Source organism: Myxocyprinus asiaticus, chromosome 41 (assembly GCF_019703515.2).
Source record: "Myxocyprinus asiaticus isolate MX2 ecotype Aquarium Trade chromosome 41, UBuf_Myxa_2, whole genome shotgun sequence".
NCBI classification, from domain to species: domain Eukaryota; kingdom Metazoa; phylum Chordata; class Actinopteri; order Cypriniformes; family Catostomidae; genus Myxocyprinus; species Myxocyprinus asiaticus.
In genome coordinates this window covers 15,641,628-15,664,534 of record NC_059384.1, presented here as the reverse complement: position 1 = coordinate 15,664,534, position 22,907 = coordinate 15,641,628, and the positions used below count along the sequence as shown (strand labels likewise).

At 36.8% G+C, this 22,907-nt stretch overlaps 2 protein-coding genes across 2 annotated transcripts in view; one reads left to right on the top strand and one right to left on the bottom strand.

Moving 5' to 3' along the window:
* The first annotated feature begins 1,934 nt into the window (after nucleotides 1-1,934).
* LOC127432081 (ankyrin repeat domain-containing protein 33B-like) lies at nucleotides 1,935-19,541 on the top strand. The gene is made up of 4 exons (XM_051682878.1): nucleotides 1,935-2,835; nucleotides 11,251-11,380; nucleotides 12,273-12,413; nucleotides 14,466-19,541. The coding sequence occupies exons 1-4, from the start codon at nucleotides 2,416-2,418 to the stop codon at nucleotides 15,302-15,304; spliced, it is 1,530 nt and encodes a 509-aa protein (XP_051538838.1). The 5' UTR covers nucleotides 1,935-2,415; the 3' UTR covers nucleotides 15,305-19,541.
* Nucleotides 19,542-21,333: 1,792 nt separating this feature from the next.
* dap (death-associated protein) overlaps nucleotides 21,334-22,907 on the bottom strand; it is a 44,220-nt gene continuing 42,646 nt past the window's right edge. The window contains exon 4 of the mRNA XM_051682899.1: nucleotides 21,334-21,891. Coding sequence (XP_051538859.1) covers nucleotides 21,772-21,891 — 120 coding nt within the window. The 3' untranslated portion in view covers nucleotides 21,334-21,771. The remainder of the gene's footprint in view (nucleotides 21,892-22,907) is intronic.

Genomic DNA, 22,907 nt, shown 5'->3' with positions numbered 1-22,907 from the left:
AACTTTTTGTCTGTGGTTGTGCAGTAATTGTGAACATGTAGAAGTCAGAGAGGCACAATTTTTGCTATTTTCGTAATCAAAATCTGAATGACCAACATAATCTCATGACAACTTAGAATAATACTACTGGTGAAGATGGCGAAATCGTAAAATATTGTACAAATTGGCTTGTACCAAAAGGTAGGATACAACTTTTAGACCAACAAATCAACAAACAGAGTTTCAAATCGATACAAAACAGGCATAAAATTTTAACTAGCCTCTGATCCAACACTTTAGTTTAAAAAAGGAAATGTCTGTGAACAAATTTGGTTACTCATTCCATATTTATTTAGGCTATGAAATACAGATGACCAATGAATGTCAATAACCTGGAAAAAGCCTACGCTTTCCTCATCTCACTCCAAACCCAGATGTTTTCTTTCATCCATGGTACACATAAGTTATTTTACTTTTAAAACCATTGCCAGGTTTGGGTAAGGGGTTAGACTTTATGGTTAGGTTTAGGGTTTGGGGTAGGTGTTAAACTTAGGAGAATTCTTAAAGGAATAGTTCACCCAAAAATGAAAATGCTCTCATTATTCACTTACCCTGATGCCATCCAATATGTGTAAGTCTGTCTTTCTTCAGCAGAACATAAAAGAAGATTTTTAGAAGAAGATAGAGCTCTGTCAGGTCATTATAATGGAAGTACTTGAGTGCCAGCATTTTGACGGTCCAAATGTCATATTTAGGCAGCATAAAAGTAATCCACACGACTCCAGTCGATCAATGAATGTCTTCTGGAGCGAATCGATAAGTTTGTGTAAAAAATAAATCGATAATTAAAACATTATTAACTTTTAAAAAGCTGCCAGCAGCTGCTGACGCAAAGCGTGATGTAAGCGCATTGGTGAGTTCATGTGAGAATTCGGAAGCGGCGCTTATTCACAACAGAAGAATGAACATCATGCGAGAGTTCGGCCATTTCAAACAGCGTCAGAGCCTTGGATGGAAGCATCGATTTAAAGTTAAAAACGTTTTAATTATCGACTTGTTTCTTACATAAACATATCGATTAGCTTCAGAAGACATTCACTAATTGACTGGAGTCACATGGATTACTTTTATGCTGCCTAAATGTGACTTTTGGACAGTCAAAATGCTGGCACATGTGTACTTCCATTATAATGACCTGACAGAGCTCTATCTTTTTCTAAAACTCTTCACTTATGTTCTGCTGAAGAAAGACAGCCCTACACATCTGGAATGGCATCAGGGTAAGTGCATAATGAGAGAATTTTCATTTTTGGGTTTAAGAACACTCGTTCAACACTCCATGGAACACAACAGTGATTTTCCTATTGAAATTATGGTTAGGTTTAGGGTTTAAGTAAAGAGTTAATTTTTCTCAGTTGGAATTAAAGTTGTACGTGTTCACCATTATGCACTATTATTATGACTTTTCAAGACCGGGTTGGAATGACATAACTTGGATGGGACTGGTTTGAAAACAATCTGACACAGGCTATCAAAGATCTGCAGTTTCTGAAGACGTCAAAACGAACACAATTGAGAATGTAATCTCAAGGTCTTCGTGTTGGAAACAGTTATAAATGACTGAAGAAGTCATACAGGGGCATCCCCAACTGCCACAGTAAATGAGCAGAGAAAAAAACCATTGATAAACAAAACTTTGTACTTTCCAGAAGTATCTGCTGTCTGACTAATTTACACAGAACTCAACACTGTGACAAATTAAACATTGAAGCCTAGCTTCCAAAACCAGTTTTGAAGATTGACATTAAAGAAAGTTTCAGGCGGGTATGATAGGATAGGATACGTATAGAGGCGGAGAGATAGAAAAAAGAGTGGCAGGGAGAGAGAGAGAGAGAGCGAGCATCTAATCGGATTATGGAGCCAGAATTTTATAGCACATGCGTCTATTTCTCGTTTTATCTTCTTCAGGGATTGTCCAGCGCTTCCACTCTCAATGATGTGTGTTGGGATCGTGCCGATAACTGAAAAATTTCTCCCGGGAAGTAGTTACGAAAGTCAGGAAATTGTTGAAATTCACATTTCATGTGACTGCAACTAATTATTCGAGGGAGATTTCGGTTTCCATATGAGTTTCTGATTGTCTTCGGGTGTTGCTGCGGGAACACTAGATTGGCATTTGCAAACGGAGCTATAAAAGGTATACATTATGTTTATTAGAGATAACGGTGAATTATTAGATGACCACGAATGGGAGAATAATAATGTATATGAGACAAAATGCCTTTGACTCCGAGGATACGTCAAAGAACATTTGAACCGCAGTTTGGAGAGTAAACGTTTGGGAGATAACTTTCTTTTGCTCTTATAAATGCAGCCAACGGCGACCGTGAGGTGTCTAATCCACGTGACTTGAGGATTTTATCCTACAGGAGTTAAATGGTTCTGATAACGGACAGCAGAGATGGTGGAGGCTCATCTCCCAGAAAAGTTAAACACTCTAAAAGTGTTGGTAATGTCGCCCAAATCTGTCCCACTATCGTGGAGGAAGCACCTGATCGCGCGGACGACGATAATTATGACGAGTATCTCGGCTTGTGCGGACCGTATGATGATGAAGACTTCGAGGAGTTGGAGGACTTCTCAGAACTGCCGGATACCAGAAGTATCGTCTCGGATGATTCCTTTTATCCACCGGACGATGACTTTGCTGACTCCGAGAGGACACCCTCACCGGAGATCCCCGCGCCGCTGTCGTTTTATCAAGCGTGTTGCAATAACAACGCGCTTAAAGTGAAACTCATGATTAGACAAGGTGTAACGGAGCAGGAGGTTCACGAGACTGACAGAAACAAGAGAGTAAGTAGCATATGCATCTTTTATTTTATTATTATTTTTTTAATTTTTTTATCTCAAACAGAAACTGAATAAAATATACAACGTTGACCCAGCTGATGACCTTTAAGGGAATATTCCGGGTTCAATACAAGTTAAGATCAATCGACAGCATTTGTGGCATAATGTTGATTATCACAATAAATATTTTCGACTCGTCCCTCCTTTTCTTTAAAAAAAGCAAAAATAGTTATATTGCGGCACTTACAATGGAAGTGAATGGGGCCAATCTGTAAACGTTAAAATATGCACTGTTTCAAACGTAAGACATAAACAGTGTGTGTTAACATAATTTCGGGAGGGTTTAAAAGCAAAAATGTGAAGCATGTAATTGTATACAAGCAGGGGGATAGATTCCCCGTAGATTACCCCCCCCCCCCATTATTTATACCATGATCAGTGGAAACATGTAAATGCTTCACGCTGAACCCCCCCCCCCCCACCCCCCACCCACCTTTTTTTACACAGAAAAAATAAGCAATTTTATCACACTAAAATCATGTTAACGCATATATTGTTTATGTCTTGTAGATACACTTTCAAACAGGGAGTATATGAATGTTTACGGATTGGCCCCATTCACTTCCATTGTTAGTGTCTCTTTAACCCAGTTTTTAAAGAAAAGGAGAGACATTTTTTGTGGTAATCAATACTTATGTTGTCGATTGCGCTTGTAATGAACCCGGAATATTCCTTTATCATTACAGTGCCCATATTATAATACTTATTACATGCTGCTGTAGCTTTGAAACAGATTTCTCCAACACTCATGTTGAAGACAAGTTCAAAACACTTCCATTGGTTGAACAAACAGATAGTCCCACCCCAAATTCACCTCATTGGTTGGGCAAATGTTGGTAATTCAGGCTGGTCGAGATGCACAAACAAAGCAATGTTTTGGTAGCGTCGCTGAGTCTCTCAGTATTAGGGGACGTTCAGACCAAATGTGTTCTTGCGCTAAAAAAGCCAGACACAACACAACACATTTAACAATGTGTCCCGAGACATGCTTTTAAAAGTTGCTGTTCTTTTTTACCAGACATCCAATCATGCAGCACAACTGTCAAAGATGTCTGACCAGTGCATGTTTACATGGAAAAACAATGTAGAACGAATACAAATGGCTACTAAAAAGGTTTGGTATGAACGGCACTTTACTCAGTAGGCCTGAACTAATATCGCAGTTAAACGAATAAGACTTTGTGAAAGAATGATTAGACAAGTTGTCTCTAGTTCCTCAGTTATGGAGGAAGGGAACTTGTGTAATTACAATAATACAATGGACAATTACATATGAAGTCAGTGAAATGAGAATGGAATAGTTTGTGTTAAGAAGTGAGGAATGCAAAACTCCTCAATATTGTTTATTTGGAGTTTCGGGGCTCTAAAGACTGACAAACCTTGAGCAAGCATTTTTATAAAGCTCAAGATACCCAATAGTGTTCTGTTGTTACCAATTTAATTGTGGCAGTCATGATAACTTGTAAGTTACACCGAACGTTTCTTAAAATACATTTAGCAGTTAGACACAAAATTTTACTTGAACACTAAACACATGAAGTTTCAGGTTTGATTCTGGCAAATTACAGTGACCTCTAAGGCATCTGTTCTGGGTTAATTACAGCATATAAATAGTTAATGTAAACCAGATGTTATGCATAGTGTATGCATGTAGTGCACAAATAATTTGTAGGCCTTAGGGGTTTAATCACACAGAGTTGCACAGTGACACAAGAACAAGCCTCTTGCCTCTTCACTTCTCAGCCCAATCCTTGCAGTTGCTCACAAACATAAGTCCCTGAGTGACGTCACCTCCCAGAGCTTGAGGCCTACACAGTTCAGAATACATCACATTACTGAAACTTTAAAGCTCTGATTTGAAAGAATGTGTCGCAAAAACTTCAAATCATTAACTTCATAATCTTAAGGAGGTAATGTGATGGAATGGTGGCTAAACCACTCCTATTATTCTGTATTAACTGATAAAAGGAAGAGATTTAGGAGAATGTGACTTAAATGCTGAGGATAGTCTCAATAGTTTTTTTATTTCATTTTTTATTTAACCTTTATTTAACCAGGTTGTTCCCATTGAGATTTGAATTTCTTTTACTTTTCACATAGCTTGCCTTATCTCACCACATATCTGTATAGACAATCCATCGTAACAGGCACAGGATTTCCCCAATAATTGTTCCAGCATGTGCTCTGTTCATTTGAGACCATCTATGCATGGTGTAATGCTATAAATAAGGTCATTAACACAAGAGTCAGTGTGCATTACAGCCCTTCCTGGGCCGAATGACTTGGCTAAACCTGTAAAAAAAAAAAAGCCTGTATGACATTCTTCTGTGGAACACAAAATAAGATGTAAGGCAGAAGGGACCAACAGCCTCAGTCTCCATTCACTTTCATTGTATGGAAAAAAGGTGCATTGAAAGTGAATAGTGACTGAGTTTGAGTGAACTGTTCATTTCATTACATGACACATGCCATCTGTATTTTCAAAAAATGAGAGCCCATCTGCATTTTCCATTACTTACATACATGTGCATGACCTCTAACATCCTGTTTGTCATACAAACTGATGTTACTATAGGAGCCCAATCTGTTATGAGTGGAAATCTGTGGCTGGTCCATATTTGTTGGAAGAAAAAACTATGTTGTTCTCACTGAAGCATAATACTCCTAAGCTAACCCCAAATAAAACTGGCCTAGCATGGAAGTAAATTCAGCTAGCTTAACTGACAACTACTCTGGCAGATACAAGGCCTTTCATGTACACACTTCTGTACAATAGGGCTTTCCAGTTGATGAATGCGTCAGGATCAGTTGGTGCTAGTCCTTGCTGTAATATCAAGACACTGACAGCACATCTGTGGATGGACAGTTACCCACTGACCTGTTTTCTGTGACGCCACTATTTCATAGCCAGACTGACATGATATTATCAAATCCAGGCCAGCTTGCTCCTGTCCTGTCCTATTTCAAAAGGCTTTGTTCTACCAGTCTGCCGTATATACTCACAAGCTCTACTCTTCATCCCACAAAATGTCTGAGGCTTTGGGGACTAATAGACAAGGTGAAGACTTTGGAGCTTCTATTAACAAAACCTCTACCTAACTTAATGTTCCTCGGAGTGTTTAATGATGTTGTAAATAAAGGGAATACTTCAGTAATTAAAGTAGTACTTAATATTGTACAACAATTGAGGTTGTACTTATTTCACTCCCTCAAATGTGATATGCAAGGCGAGCAGTCCTTTTCTTTTATTAGAAGTATCATGGAGGCTGAATTTTGTCTTTGTTGATCTGAAGTAGAGGATAAATCCTGTAACTTCTCTTTCTGTCAAAGGCTCACAAGGCTAATCCTCTCTATTTTAAGAACCAACCAAGCCACAGATTACCCCAACACGTGTCTTCATTTATATTAAAACTAAACCAAGTATATGTTCAATAAGAGAGGTTTGTGTCCTAAATAAATTTTTAATGTAAAGAAAAATCTATAAAAGTAGTTTACATTGTAACCATTGCATGATGACAGCGATACAAAATCCATTGAGCAGTTGTGGATTTGTTACCTTTAGGAGCTATATTTAGCCGGTCTGAACCTTATAAATGATTCATTAGTGTTAACTAAAGTAGGAAGGTTAATTCACTCATATTATATATCATATTTCTGACTGAATTATACAAGTTAATTTATATTTTATAAGAAGCAGCACATTTACTGGTTACCTGACAAAACATTTTTAACAGTGTATTTATATATTGGTAACACTTTACAATAAGGTTGAATTAGTTAACATTAGTTAACTACATAAGTTAACATGAATTAACAATGAACAATACTTTCACAGCATTCATTTATCATGGTTAAAAGGAATATTCTAGGTTCAGTACAAGTTCACCTCAATCGACAGCATTTATGACAATGTTGATTACCACGAAAATGTATTTTGACTAGTCCCTCCTTTTCTTGAAAAAATCTGGGTTACAGTGAGGCACTTACAATGGAAGTGAATGGGCCCAATCTGTAAACGTTACAATACTCACTTTTTCAAAAGTATACCCACAAAACATAAACAATATGCATGTTAACATAATTTTAGTGTGAAAGTCACTCACTAACCTTTTCTGTGTTAAGTTATAGCCAATTTTACAACTTCGTTGCCATGACAATGTAATGTCAACAAACCCTGTAAAAATTACAATTCAAACAACTTTACAGCTCAAATAATACATGAGTTTTAACAGAAGAATTAATGCAAGTGCTTTTATAAAATTATAAGCTTCATATTTCTGCCATTCACTTCAATTGTAAGTGATTTTTTATTTTTTCTTCTCAGTAATCAACATTTTGCCACAAATGCTACTGATTGAGCTTAACTTGTATTGAACCCGGAATATTCCTTCAAGCTTAATATCAGCACATACAAATAGGCCTATATATATATATATTTATTTTTTATTAAAAGATATGGTATGTTAACAACTAACAATGAACAATAGTTTTTTCTTCATAAATTAATAATAACCAAGGTTTATAAGTGCTGAAAAATATTGTTCATTGTTAGTTCATGAACTATTTATAACAAACAGAACCTGATTTTAAGTATTACCGATTATTTCTGCATGTTTTAGTTAACTAATTTAGCTTACTTTGCATTTTTAAATCTTATGTACATTACTGTGCAAAAGTTTTAGGCACTTGTAAAAAATGTTGCATAGTGAGGATGTCTTTAAAAATAATGACATAAATAGTTTTCATTTATTACTTAATGTCATACGATGTCCAGTAAACATAAAAAAAAAAAAAAAAAAAGCTAAATCAATATTTGGTGTGATCACCTTTGCATTTAAAACAGCCCAATTCTCCTAGGTACACCTGGACACAGTTTTTCTTGGTTGTTGGCAGATAGGATGTATCCACCACAGTTCTTTTATTTATTTAGGCTGTCTCGATTACTTCTGTCTCTTCGTATAATCCCAGACTGACTCGATGTTCAGTGGGGGGCTTTGTGGGGGCCATGACATCTGTTGCAGAGCGCCCTGTTCTTCTATTCTAATCTTTTCTATTTGCAAAAGTAATGTTTGGGAGTCTAACATTTATATTTCCTATTGACACACTAAAGCTGAAAATATAAATAATCATCTTAAGACAAATGCTTTTGTGAAGATCTTATGTGCCTAAGACTTTTGCACAATACTGTACATCCTGCTGCATCTCCTCAAAGTCTCTTAAAATAAAGTCTGGATTGATATACGTGAGATGTACAAAACATTTTGAAACCTCAGCTTTAAAAACACACACATTGGTGCAGCTATCCTAATGAGGACACTCCATAAACAATGATTTTTATACTGTACAAACTATAGATTATATCCCCTAATTTTAATATTGTTTAAGCGGTTTGAATGATGGGGACACTAGAAATGTCCTCATAAACCACATTTATAGCATACTACCCTTGTAATTACCAGTTTGTAACCTAAAAAAAAAATGTCCTCGTAAACCACCCAAACCCGCCCACACACCTTTGCCGACATCTGATGCGCAGCAACTGGAAACATCTCTGCTTTATTATCATGGCCATGTAAATTGAACTTGTCCGGGGTTTATTTTTATACAGTTGCCTCCAGCTGTGTGTCAGAGTAATGAGAAGCTGCTGACACACTGCTCCTCACTGCTACTGTTCACACTTAAATAGAGCAGACTGACTGTGCAAAGTGCAATAGACTTGTCAGAGGTCTCAACTGTAAAATCAGAATAGCAAAAATCAGCTTGACTCATCATGCAAATCCCACTATGTAATCACTTAATTGCAATTCTGCTGCTATTTAGGTTGAAGGTTGCCCAATTCAGGCCAGATTAGGGCCACTTGGAACTCAAAATTTGCATGCCAAGTTCAGCGCTTAGGCAGGTTTAGACCTACCTGGATAGATAAGCAGTAATATCAAACAAATGTATAAAACAGTTTTTAAGTTAAATCTATAATAATATATTAATATATAATAATCAGTCTTCTGAGTGAAATGTCATTTTATTTTACCCGCATTACGGAGAGTGTACATAAGAAGCTACCCTTTACAAAAAGGATTTTGATGGTACTATGGTACAGCGATGATGTGAGATTGCAATACCATGGTAATTTTTGTTTTGGTATACGCTGGCGGCCAAAAGTTTGGATTAATGTTCAGATGTTGCTGTTTAATTCACCAAAGTGGCATTCAACTGATCACAAAGTATAATCAGGACATTACTGATGTAAAAAACAGCACCATCACTATTTGAAAAAAGTCATTTTTGATCAAATCTAGACAGACCCCATTTCCAGCAGCCATCACTCCAACACCTTATCCTTGAGTAATCATGATACATTGCTAATTTGGTACTAAAAAAATCACTTGCCATTATATCAAACACAGTTGAAAGCTATTTGGTTCGTTAAATGAAGCTTAACATTGTCTTTGTGTTTGGTTTTGAGTTGCCACAGTATGCAATAGACTGGCATGTCAATATTAGGTCAAAAATGGCAAAAATGAAACAGCTTTCTCTAGAAACTCGACAGTCAATCAATGTTTTGAGGAATGAAGGCTATACAATGCTTGAAATTGCCAAAAAACTGAAGATTTCATACAATGGTGTAAACTACAGTCTTCAAAGACAAAGGACAACTGTCTCTAACAAGGACAGAAAGAGATGTGGAAGGCCAGATGTACAACTAAACAAGAGGATAAGTACATCAGAGTCTCTAGTTTGAGAAATAGACACCTCACATGTCCTCAGCTGACAGCTTCATTGAATTCTACCCGCTCAACACCAGTTTCATGTACAACAGTAAAGAGAAGACTCTGGGGTGCAGGCCTTATGAGAAAAATTGAAAAGAAAAAGCCACTTTTGAAACAGAAAAACAAAAAGAAAAGGTTAGAGTGGGCAAAGAAACACAGACAATTGGAAAAGAGTGTTATGGATCTTAACCCCATTGAGCTTTTGTGGGATCAGCTAGACTGCAAGGTGCGTGAGAAGTGCCCGACAAGACAGCCACATCTATGGCAAGTGCTACAGGAAGTGTGGGGTGAAATGTCACCTGAGTATCTGGACAAACTGACAGCTAGAATGCCAAGGATCTGCAAAGCTGTCATTGCTGCACGTGGAGGATTTTTCGATGAGAACTCTTTGAAGTAATTTAATTCCAGGTTCAATTTTTTTTCTCCAAATTATAATAGTAATTTTTCAAGTTATTAATGTCCTGACAATACATTGTGATCAGTTGAATGCCACTTTGGTGAATACAAGTACCAATTTCTTTCCATAAGAGCAAAATCTGTACAATATTTCAAACTTTTGGCCACCAGTGTAATTTCATCCAAAATACAGTACCAATTACTACAGTTAGAGTTGTATTTACTGTAAAAACATAATTGATTAATGTGGGATCACTTTCCAACAATGAAAGAAGCAGAATATTTTGGTAAATTTAATTTCAGTAATGCTAATATAAAGTCAGCTTAGCTTTATTGTAGTAACAGTAACAGAAAATGTAGTAGCTATAGTATTTTGTCAGAAGCTGTGGTTACCATTGTCACTGTTTATAAGTGATAGCAAGCCATCTTTATATACAGACCGATACGTATCATCAATTACATAATTGTTTTCAGAACTGCCTGTGCTGAAGGTCTATAGCTACACAACAAAGTCTTTCAGATCACAAGAGACTGATTCATAGTGTCAGTGTTTATCCTTATCTGGGTCACTCACATTTTAAGATAAATAGCGTAGGGCTCAGTTTGAAGTTTGTTAAACTACAACAGCTTTAAAGTATATAAAAAAAGTCAGCCTTTTTATGTTTTCAACTGACAAAATCATCACTTGCTTGCAACTGAACAATTTTCCTTTCACACAGTAAATGTAATTCAAGGAAACATGCACAACTAACTGTAATTAAATGAAGACACATTAACACTTCATAATGAACAATAATAATTCAAAAGATTCATTCTCCAGCATAGACCGGTGTAATTTCCTCTGTATATTAAGGCACTATATGGATTTCTCCTCTGTGATGTGCCGTCATTGGATCTTTGCCTCTCCACTCTCACTCCTCTGAATAAGTTTTGACCGTCAAAGTTAGTTTGCTTTGGCTGATGGGTATATAAATATGGGAAATACTGTTATTACCTTAGTTAAATTAGTTATAAAATTGTCATTGACGTTCATTGTAGCCTTTCTAAGCAACAGCGGTTAGGATTATTTACTGTTTTCAGTTTTCAAATCATTCCTGTTTTTTTCTCACATTTACCAACTACCTTGTCCACTAAATGTTCCTGCCCAGGGTGGAAAATTCTTGACAGTAAGGCCTTGTGTGTGTTGACTCTGCAGACTGGACTAATAGTGGCGTGTTACCAAGGGTACGTGGACGTGGTGATTGCGCTCTCCCAGTGTCCTCACTTGGATGTAAACTGGCAGGACAACGAGGGCAATACAGCCCTCATCACCGCCTCACAGGCAGGTAAGCACCATCACTTTCTTACCTTACTACCAGAGGGACAAACAGCCTCAGTCCAATCCAAAACCCCTGAGAATGCCTTTTTATAGCCACTAGAGAAGTGGCAAGCAACACTTTCTCAGACGCCCTGGTCTACTTAATGAATTCAGGAATGCAAAATCTGCAAGTAGATATAGACATCAAGGGAATATTTCAAATGTGGAAATCTCACTTAAAACTAGAAATCTTGTTGGCTAATATTAATACACAACAAAAAAATATTCAGAAGTATTTTTGTCTTGTTGTCCAGTAAACGTATCCTAAATTTATCCCTTAAAAAAATATAAATTTACATGATACGTAAAACTGCGTTAGACATTAAGGCTTGCTTTCAGAGAATGCACCTTGAATGTGTTTGTCTTGTGGAATTGGCAGAAGTTGAATTTTTGTAAGCATAAATAAGCAAAGAAATTTGCCAGTTCCACAAGATATGCACATTCTCTTAAAACTAGTATTAGTATCTGCAGTTTTGGTTTTCAGAAGAATATATCTGGTTTAAACCCTCAGAGACCCAGTGTAGTAGAATTGCAGTTTGTTTACATCAATTAAACACTACCTATTTTATTTTTATTTTTTTATTATTACTAAACAAATTCAAAATAACAGTAGCAGGCACTCTAAATGGTCATGACAATGGGTTTTTTTTTTGGGGGGGGGGGGGTTTGCTAAAGTCAAAATTCAATTCATTTCCTTTTTTTTTAAAGATCTTCCCATGGACTGTATTTTTTTCTAAAGTCAAACAAAATTCTAACCACTCTCAAGTTTGGAACTGAATTGAAGTGAACTGCATAGTGCTCTAGAAAGGTTGCTATTCAGCAGCTGGCTACATTTTCATAATTTACCTGAACAATTGCAGGTCACATCACAATCTCTAACTACCTACTCAACTACTTTCCCGGGCTTGACATCGAGAAGAAGAACTGCCATGGTTTCACTGCTCTGATGAAAGCTGCTATGCAGGGTCGAGTGGAATGTGTCAAAGCCCTGATGCTGGCAGGTACTCAAGACTCAGATTGCTTTATACAGCAGACTACAAGTCTAAACCTCCATAACAAGAAACACATACAGAGATGATTATACCACAGCATTATTAAAATCTACACTGATTTTAAAGGAATAGTTCACCCAAAAATTTAAATTCTGTGATTATTTACTCACCCACATGTCATTCAGAACCCATATGCTGTTATTGTTTCTGTGGAACACAACAGTAGAATTTGTGAAAGATCGTTACACTGCTCTTGCCAAATAATGGCAGTTCATAGTGACCTGGGGCAGCCAAGCTTCAAAAAGGACAAAAAAAGTACATGAATGTGTCATTAAATAGCAGAAAGTTCTTCTGCTAAAAATCGGTCTGTGCTTACCGACATTTGAACCAATGCCACCCGGTGGCTGAAGCTGAAAGTGCTGTTGAACATAGGGGCACGTGTGAGCTCCCCGACCAGATATAACCCAATGGCCAACCATCAGGAGTAAAAATGTAATCTTAGAGCAACAATGCATCTTCCGAATCGCATCGATTATGTGCATGTGATTGCTTTGTTATTATGTTGGGACCAGAACCCGTGTCTCTGTTGTGCCAAAGGAAAAAGTAAACATATTTAAATTGATGGAAAAATGTCTGGTGGTAGATGCCGCTGGTAACTTGGCAGAATGGGGTCGATTTCAAGGGAACCGGAACATTCGGTTACAACATATCGAGTTTCTATGTGGTCATGTTGAAAGTAGTCCATATGACTTCTGCACTTTATTACAGCTAGACTTATATTGAAGGAATATTCCAGGTTCAGTACAAATTGAGATCAATCTACAGGATCAGTGGCATAATGTTGATTACCACAAAAATACATTTTGACTTTTTTTGAAATTTGATTTCTTAAAAAAAAAAAAAAAAAAAAAAAGAGCAAAAATCTGGGTTACATTGAGGCACTTATAATGGAAGTGAATGGGGCCAATCTGTAAACGTTAAAATACTCAGTGTTTCAAAAGTAACGCCACAAAACATAAACAATGTGTGTTAACATGATTTTAGTGTGATAAAATTGCTTACTAACCTTTTCTGTGTAAAGTTATAGCCAATTACAACTTCGGCCATGACGATATAATGTCAACAAACCCTAAAATGTCTGTAAAAATGACAATTTAAACAACTTTACAGCTCAAATAATACATGGGTTTTAACAGAAGAATGAATGTAAGTGCTTTTATAAGATAATATGCTTCACATTTCTGTCTTTAAACCCTCAAAAAATTGGCCCCATTCACTTCCATTGTAAGTGCCTCACTGTAACATCAATGTTTTTTTTTTTTTTTTTTTAAAGAAAAGTAGGCATGACTCTAAATACATTTTTGTGGTAACCAACATTATGCCACAAATGCTGTCAATTAAGTTTAACTTGTATTGAACCCGTAATATTCCTTTAAGTCTTCTGTTATCAGTGAATAACTTCAATTTGGGTTTGTTTTTTTACACAAACCTATTGGATGGCCTAATTTACAGTTAGCAAGTTATTATCACAAAATAAACCTGACAATAATATTGCCAAATAAATAAATGGACGTTAAACATTTAAATACATTTATTAGCTTACTCGTAGAGATTGCAGTGTTACGAGAAGTAGGAAACATGACTCGGACCCGGATGACCGGTCTGATATGACTTAATCCCAGAATGTGCTGTTGTTACACATACATTTCTGACCGCTAGATGGCGCCATAGACCAATCAGAATAGAGTATTACAGAGCGCCGTGTAATAAAGTGCATATTCAGTCATATGGTCTACTGGTACTGGTGCCCTTGGTCACAGTGGCATAAGGATTCCTCAAAAATTTTTGACTTTTGTTTCCACAGACAAAATAACAGCATACAGTTTGCAGTGTAAGGACATGTAAATAATGAATTAATTTTTATTTTTGGGTCAGTTATTTCTTCAATATTATTTTAAAGAATATTATCATGTAAATGTTGGGTTAGTTTATGATCAAAAGACAGTCTTTGCAGAAAAATGAGGCTTAACTCCAATCACAAAAGTGTGTTTACTTTATCAGGAGCTGATCTAGAGGCCAGAGACAATGGAAGGAAGTTCACCGCACGAGAGTGGGCCATCTTCACAAGCCGCTATGAGACTGCCTTTGTCATGATACGGTTGATGCAGCAGCCATGTCCTGAGCAGTTCTGCGACAACTATCGGCCGGAGTGGCCCCTTCTGCCTGTGCTGGTGGCCAAAGCCCAGTCACCTAAAGGATGCATTCAGAGGATTTCAGAGACACTACGCAACTTCTTTGACATCAGTAATGTCACTGAAGCTTCAGAAGATGGGGTTCTGGATCACATGGTGCGCATGACAACTGCACCGGGGAGTCCGTTTGTTGCAACAGCATGTCGGACAGTGTGTCCCGGCAGCCCGCCCTGTGTTGGAAAACGGCGTTATGCTGTTCAGGAGATACTGAAAAAGCAACGAGTCCAGCACCTGAAAATACTGGGGCCCGAGCGCCTCGAGAACTACAAACGTCTTTTCCAGAACTCTCGTGTCTTGTTGGTGCCAAAACCCAAAGATCGTCGAGCTAGTCTGCAGCCCCAGGCCCTATCAGATGGCTCCTCCCTAGCCCTCCGTAGGGGAAGTCTGCTCCCTTTACACCTGCTGAGAAGAAGCAGCGTAAGACCAGGTCTGGTGGTGCCCAAGGTGAGAATTTCCAAGGCACCTACGCCCAATTACGTGCCGGAGAAAGTGCGGCGGAAAAGCAGCTCTATAGATGGCCAGTTCCTCCAGATTCCCAAGTGGAGATATAAAGAACTTAAGGAAGAGCGAAAAAGAGCAGAGGCAGAGGAGAGGAAAAGACTGGAGGCCATAACGAAAAGACAGCTCTCTACTGGCAAAAGGAAATAACTGGGACTATTGTAGTGTGTGCAAACATACTAGTACTCATTTTATACTTGAAATACAATTTTGAAAATGGACATTGCTTATTTATATAATTATTGTTTTAAAAGAAAAAAAGATGACTGCTTTTTTTTTTGTAATGACAAATGCTTCTGTCCTAAAGGTTAAGCTTTTACAATGGGGTAAACCAAATGGTTTGAAGTAAAAACCTTTAACCCCCCTGTAGGGGACTGAGCATCAGCAAACTAGCCAACCACGAAGCTCTAAGATGAGCTAAAATGGGTACACTACAAAAATGAGATATTATGTGTTTACATCCCATAAAAAAGGGTTGCTGATGGCAACATTACATTGTTTAGAGAGATATTTAAGGCTAGCATTGTTTCAGAATTATCACTAGCATCATGAATGTATTTAGCAAATATAAATGTACAGTACCTCATTTTTTTAAAACTATTTTTCTGCACATTAAAGTAGTTGGATGGTGTTTTGAGAGTAGCAATACCTGTATTTGCACATATTTCAGAGACCAATGAGAGAGCTAGACAATCACCATCAAACAATGAAAGCAAGAACGAAACATAGATAATTGTTACAGAGAACAAGAACACAGAGGAACTGATAAGGTTTGATATTTTGTATAAGTATATTTTTTAAAAAGGCATTTATGCAACTAAAGCACTCATGACTTGTATATCTATATTCTGAAACTCTTAAGTCTTCAAAAAAAGAATGAATTATCTTTTGCCAGGGTGTTGCTTTTTCTGCCACTAGACCAAAATATATATAAATACATAAACAGTGTCTGATCACTGCAATGCAGGACAGATTTTAACCAAAAAACAATCATTAGACAACAAAAATTATATGCATTATGAATATCTTAGTAATAATAATAGAAGTATGATAATTAATATTATTACTATATTTATTATTATTAATAATAACAGTTATTATTATATAACAGTGCAACTTTTAAGCTTAAATGTTGTTCTGTGTTTCTCAATAGAGAGGGAATGGTGGTATTTATCGGTAACCAATAACAGATTAAGAACAAAGGTTTTAAAATCTGTAATAACTATAAATACACATATATTGCCTTTCAAAAGTTGGGGGTCACGGACACATTTTTATGATTTATTTTTCACATTTTATAATAATACTAAAATCATCAAAACTATGGAATAACAGAAATGGAACTATGGGAGTTATGTTCCCATATGTAATTAAAATCCAAAATAAATCAAAACTGTTATTTTAGCATCTTCATAGTAGTCACTCTTTGCCTAGAATTTGCAGACATGTACTCTTGACATTTTCTCAACCAACTTCTTGAGGTATCACCCTGGGATGCTTTTTAAACAGTATTGAAGTTCTTTATTTCTTTATTATTACAAGTCATCCATTTCAAAAATGTAAAAAAAAATAAAAATAATTAAAATTAGATTTTTTTTTAGTTATGAAATAAATTAATAAGTTGGCACAATTATATTTTTGTCAACAAAACTAATTTCAAATATTTAAGCATATGCCTTCAGATCAAAAAATGTTTAAGATCATTTTCAGAACATTTCAGTCAAGTGACCCCAAACTTTTGAACAGCAGTTCATATATATATATATATATATATATATATATGCTACCACACCATGCTATTTCTGTAAGTCATTGTACTGAGCACATATCATTAAATCTCAAGTAAAATAACAGAATGGACTGTATGCAGGATAATGAAAAGTCTTTTAATTAAAGAACGTGCAGTGATATATCTGTTTGAAACATCTTCTCACTGATCATTATATCCTCTCAATAGCACCACTGTGCCAGTGTCCAACACTTAGAAATACAAAAACACACACATTCTGGACTGTTGATTTTATATGAAGGTCATGATCAATGCTGACCAAAAGTCAGGTCGCCCTCTTATCTTAAACAAATATAAAACTCTGTTTGCACTATTGTAATAAGTAACAAACCAAAACTGATTACTAGAAATGCATGTATCTCATTATACCTATGGAATAAAACTGTTTTATAATACTGTACGGTGACTATAAGTGTGACTTTGCATTTTTTAATCTTTCTAGAGCAGTACTTGTAAAACTAAAGGTAAAGGATAGGCCTTATTAAGCTATTAGAAATACTGAGGTCACTGGTTCTGACTGACTTTGAGGGACTTATTGGTCTTGCAAGGTCAGCATTTCTCTCAGGACAACACAAAATGCATTAAGGGCAATTAATCGCCCTCTACTGGAAAACAAGAGCACTGTTCTGTGAATTGTGGCAGGGATATCCTCAAAAGACATATAGACTAAGAGGGCTTGAATGTCAGATGGACCTCCAGGTTTGGTCACTCTGAACCGGCTTCAAAGCCAGTCACTGTGAATTCCAGATACCATAGAGTGGAGTACAACCTTGACCTGAAATACAGCATTTTGTAAGTTTAACTGCCACTCAAACTTTTGAGGTTCACCTTTTCTGAGGGGGAACAGCAGGTTTGGCCAGCTGGTGTGCTAATGGCATGTATGGCCTATATGCAGAATTCTTGCTGCTTTGGGCCCTGAATATGTTGTGGGAACAACCTGAAGCCTGCTGCAGCTGGCATCACTTATCAACACCTGAGCAGAACACAAAGTTAACCTGGAGGGACAAAACCAAGAAAGGGAGGGAGATAGGAAAGGAGCTAGAGAAGGGGAGATAAAGAAAGAGGAAAGAGAGAGAATGGGGCAAATCCTGTGTGGCATTACGCTTGGTGGCTCAAAGCTGCATAGGCTAAGACAGAGTCAGGGAGCGGAGCAGAGCAGAGGAATCTGACAAGCTATGCCACACTCTACTCCACAGAGCAAGAAAACTAGGCCATGGGCTTACACAAAATGTTCCTGTTGAGCTGAGTGAACCAAGTGATATACTTACACGTGGGTCAACTACAGAAAAAATATTTTGACTTGTCTCTCAGTTTGTAAAATAAGAAGCAACATTTATTTTATTTTTTTTACAGTAATGCACTAACAATTAAAGTCTATGGGGTAAGGCATAGCACTGGGATAAATGTTAAAATACACACCATTTTGAAGGCCTCGCCACATAACATCATCATTATACATGTTAACATGAGACTAGTACTAAAAAAATGCTTACTAACATTGTCTGGGTAAAGTTATATCCAATTTTTCAACTTTACAGCATAAATGAATATTCAGGGTTCAGAAATCTGTTACATTAAAGCACTTACAATGGAAGTGAATGGGGCCAAATTTTAAAAGGGTTTTAAAGGCAGAAATGTGAAGCTTATATTATAATTTTATAAAAGCACTTATATTAATTCTTCTGTTAAAATGTGTGTACTTTGTGCATTTAGATTACATCTTGCGGCAATACTTTTCAAAAAGTGTGTATTTCAACGTATTTTAACTTTCCTAAGGAAGAAATAAAATGCATTTTGACAGGAAAAGTACATATAGTCAAATTTTAGCTCAGCGATTAAATATTTTAATCGACTGACAGGACTATTTTACGATAAAACCATAATTAAAAAAAACAAAATGGTCCTGCACAGAGGTTATCGGACACCATATTTGTAGTTTTATATATATATATATACACACACACACACACACACACACTACCATTGAAAAGTTTGGGGTCACTTGACTGAAATGTTTCTCATGATCTTAAAAATATTTTGATCTGAAGGCGTATGCTTACATTTTTTAAATTAGTTTTGTAGACAAAAATATAATTGTGCCACCATATTAATTTATTTCATTACAAAACTAAAATTTAATTTAAAAAAAAAAAAAAAAAAAGTTTTTGAAATGGATTACTTGGACCAGATAATAAAGAAAAGCAGCCAATAAGTGCCCAACATAGATGGGAACTCCTTCAATACTGTTTAAAAAGCATCCCAGGGTGATACTTAAGAAGCTGGTTGAGAAAATGTACATTTCTGCAAAATCTAGGCAAAGTGTGGCCACTTTGAAGATGCTAAAATATAACATAAGGTTTGATTTATTTTGGATTTTTTTTTTAGTCACAACATAATTCCCATAGTTCCATTTCTATTGTTCCATAGCTGTGATGACTTTACTATTATTCTAAAATGTGAAAAAAGAATGAGTAAGTGACCCTAAACTTTTGAACGGTAGTGTGTGTGTGTGTATATATATACATATATATACATATATATATATACACACACACACACACACACACACAGGTGTATATACAGGTGCATCTCAATAAATTAGAATGTCGTGGAAAAGTTCATTTATTTCAGTAATTCAACTCAAATTGTGAAACTCGTGTATTAAATAAATTCAATGCACACAGACTGAAGTAGTTTAAGTCTTTGGTTCTTTTAATTGTGATGATTTTGGCTCACATTTAACAAAAACCCACCAATTCACTATCTCAAAAAATTAGAATATGGTGACATGCCAATCAGCTAATCAACTCAAAACACCTGCAAAGGTTTCCTGAGCCTTCAAAATGGTCTCTCAGTTTGTTTCACTAGGCTACACAATCATGGGGAAGACTGCTGATCTGACAGTTGTCCAGAAGACAATCATTGACACCCTTCACAAGGAGGGTAAGCCACAAACATTCATTGCCAAAGAAGCTGGCTGTTCACAGAGTGCTGTATCCAAGCATGTTAACAGAAAGTTGAGTGGAAGGAAAAAGTGTGGAAAAGATGAACAACCAACCGAGAGAACTGCAGCCTTATGATTGTCAAGCAAAATCGATTCAAGAATTTGGGTGAACTTCACAAGGAATGGACTGAGGCTGGGGTCAAGGCATCAAGACACAGACATGTCAAGGAATTTGGCTACAGTTGTCGTATTCCTCTTGTTAAGCCACTCCTGAACCACAGACAACGTCAGAGTCGTCTTACCTGGGCTAAGGAGAAGAAGAACTGGACTGTTGCTCAGTGTTCCAAAGTCCTCTTTTCAGATGAGAGCAAGTTTTGTATTTCATTTGGAAACCAAGGTCCTAGAGTCTGGAGGAAGGGTGGAGAAGCTCATAGCCCAAGTTGCTTGAAGTCCAGTGTTAAGTTTCCACAGTCTGTGATGATTTGGGGTGCAATGTCATCTGCTGGTGTTGGTCCATTGTGTTTTTTGAAAACCAAAGTCACTGCACCCGTTTACCAAGAAATTTTGGAGCACTTCAAGCTTCCTTCTGCTGACCAGCTTTTTAAAGATGCTGATTTCATTTTCCAGCAGGATTTGGCACCTGCCCACACTGCCAAAAGCACCAAAAGTTGGTTAAATGACCATGGTGTTGGTGTGCTTGACTGGCCAGCAAACTCACCAGACCTGAACCCCATAGAGAATCTATGGGGTATTGTCAAGAGGAAAATGAGAAACAAGAGACCAAAAAATGCAGATGAGCTGAAGGCCACTGTCAAAGAAACCTGGGCTTCCATACCACCTCAGCAGTGCCACAAACTGATCACCTCCATGCCACGCCGAATTGAGGCAATAATTAAAGCAAAAGGAGCCCCTACCAAGTATTGAGTACATATACAGTAAATGAACATACTTTCCAGAAGGCCAACAATTCACTAAAAATGTTTTTTTTATTGGTCTTATGATGTATTCTAATTTTTTGAGATAGTGAATTGGTGGGTTTTTGTTAAATGTGAGCCAAAATCATCACAATTAAAAGAACCAAAGACTTAAACTACTTCAGTCTGTGTGCACTGAATTTATTTAATACACGAGTTTCACAATTTGAGTTGAATTACTGAAATAAATGAACTTTTCCACGACATTCTAATTTATTGAGATGCACCTGTATATATATATATATATATATATATTTCGTTCTATCTCTTGTGACAGCAAAAGCAACATCCTAGTAAAAGATGATTCATACATTTCTGTGGTAATCAAAGGCACATCACAGATGCTGCTGACTGAGCTTAACATGCTTCAAACCCAGAACATTACATAAAAAGGATAGCAATCACAACTGGCAAAAATTATTATGGCAATAATTCTTTATGTTCTAAAATATATACTCAAGGAAAACATGCATAATGTATTAACTCTTTATTCAGATAGCCACACCTAGTACATAATGCCTAATATACAACATTCACCGACTTCAAAAAAATTATTTATACAATTTACATCTCTCAGGAAATTTGTGTAAAACAAAATTAAAATAAAATAAAATACAGCTCCACGAATCCCTCATGAAATTAAACCATAGAATTAACATGATGCTGATTAGTGATTTGCGATGGAGCACTCAAATTTAGTGTTGCAATGATGTACAGGAAAGAAAAGGGGAAAAGGAACGTTTGTCATGAAATTGGTCAAAACGGGACACTTGCAGGCACAGACGGGAGGGGGTGGGGTTCTGGAATGCTTGACAGCAAGAGATCCCTGGCAACCTGAGCAGGTTTTGGGGGGTAGTGTTGTCCTGACCCCATGCGGTGTGCCGGCGGTGGTCTAGAGCGGGGTGGAGGCTCACTTGCGGGGCTGGTGGATGTGTTGGTTGATGTGGTGGCCAGCAGGCAGCTTCTGCACCGAGGGCACTGGTTTCTGATGGGCCACCTGGGCAGCAGCAGGGGTGAAGTCTTTATCCCCCTGAGAAGAACAACCAATCCAAACATAGGTAAATGTGTGCGCATATGACATTAGTGATATGGCAGTTCATTCCAATCCAGTATTATTTATTTTCTCCCATGAAACACTAAAAGAAGCTGTAATTTGCAGTTGCATTTTTAAAACTTTGTGTTGTGATCATCACAAATGACGTCAAACTTTGTGTGATGCGTCTAAAGGTGCCATCCTTGAATTGAAAACAAGTGTGAATGAGATTTGAGAATTCCAGACTGGAAGATTATCACTGAACAATGGCTTACATTGTTACTGTATGGCTTCAGAAGACTTGTAAAACACCACGAGTTGTATGGACTACTTTTATGGTGCTTTTTTGTCATTTATGGAGCTTGGCAGTATAAACGATCATCCATCCTGCCTAACATCTCATTTTTAGAATATATTATGGGGTCAGAATGTTGTCATTTTTGGGTGGTGACAACAAAGTTGGCTGTAAATTTGCTCTGGTTGCCATCGAGAGTAAATGACCAAGTGTAATCTAATATGAAAGCTAAACTATTTAATTTAAGACTATGACTTCTAACAAAGAGCAGTTTGGTATCCATTTATTAACAGAAAAGGACCCATGCAGAAACGGTCTGAAAAGTGGTTAGCGGATGCACAGTAAGGATCTGATATTCCAAAAAAGCAGCTGCTTCAGACATTCTTGAACATCCCTTTAATCTGTCATTCATGAGAGTCTTTTACAGAAAATATGTGAAGCTTTTGAAGGAGATTACAGGGTGTACAGTCCAAGTCAGTGTAATGAGCCAAGACTAAACATAAGCTTATATTTTTCTGTTTTCAGTCAGTTTACAAAGCATCACTTACATCTTACAGCTCGCTGGAGGACAAAGATGTCTCAGATGTGAGTATTTAGAGAGGAATTATTGCATAAATTGTGGCACTGAAGGAAGAAAGAGTGGTAAAGACACTCTTGAGCACAAAAGAATGTTGAGAGCACTTCAAAAGTAAAAGCAGCCATTGCCTCAGAACAAGAA

Bases quoted from the DNA above. Each gene is read 5' to 3' on its own strand.
- LOC127432081 (XM_051682878.1), top strand. From the start codon at position 2,416: ATGGTTCTGATAACGGACAGCAGAGATGGTGGAGGCTCATCTCCCAGA. The intron at 2,836-11,250 runs GTAAGTAGCATA...TTGACTCTGCAG, and splicing joins AGACTGACAGAAACAAGAGA to ACTGGACTAATAGTGGCGTG. The intron at 11,381-12,272 runs GTAAGCACCATC...GAACAATTGCAG, and splicing joins CATCACCGCCTCACAGGCAG to GTCACATCACAATCTCTAAC.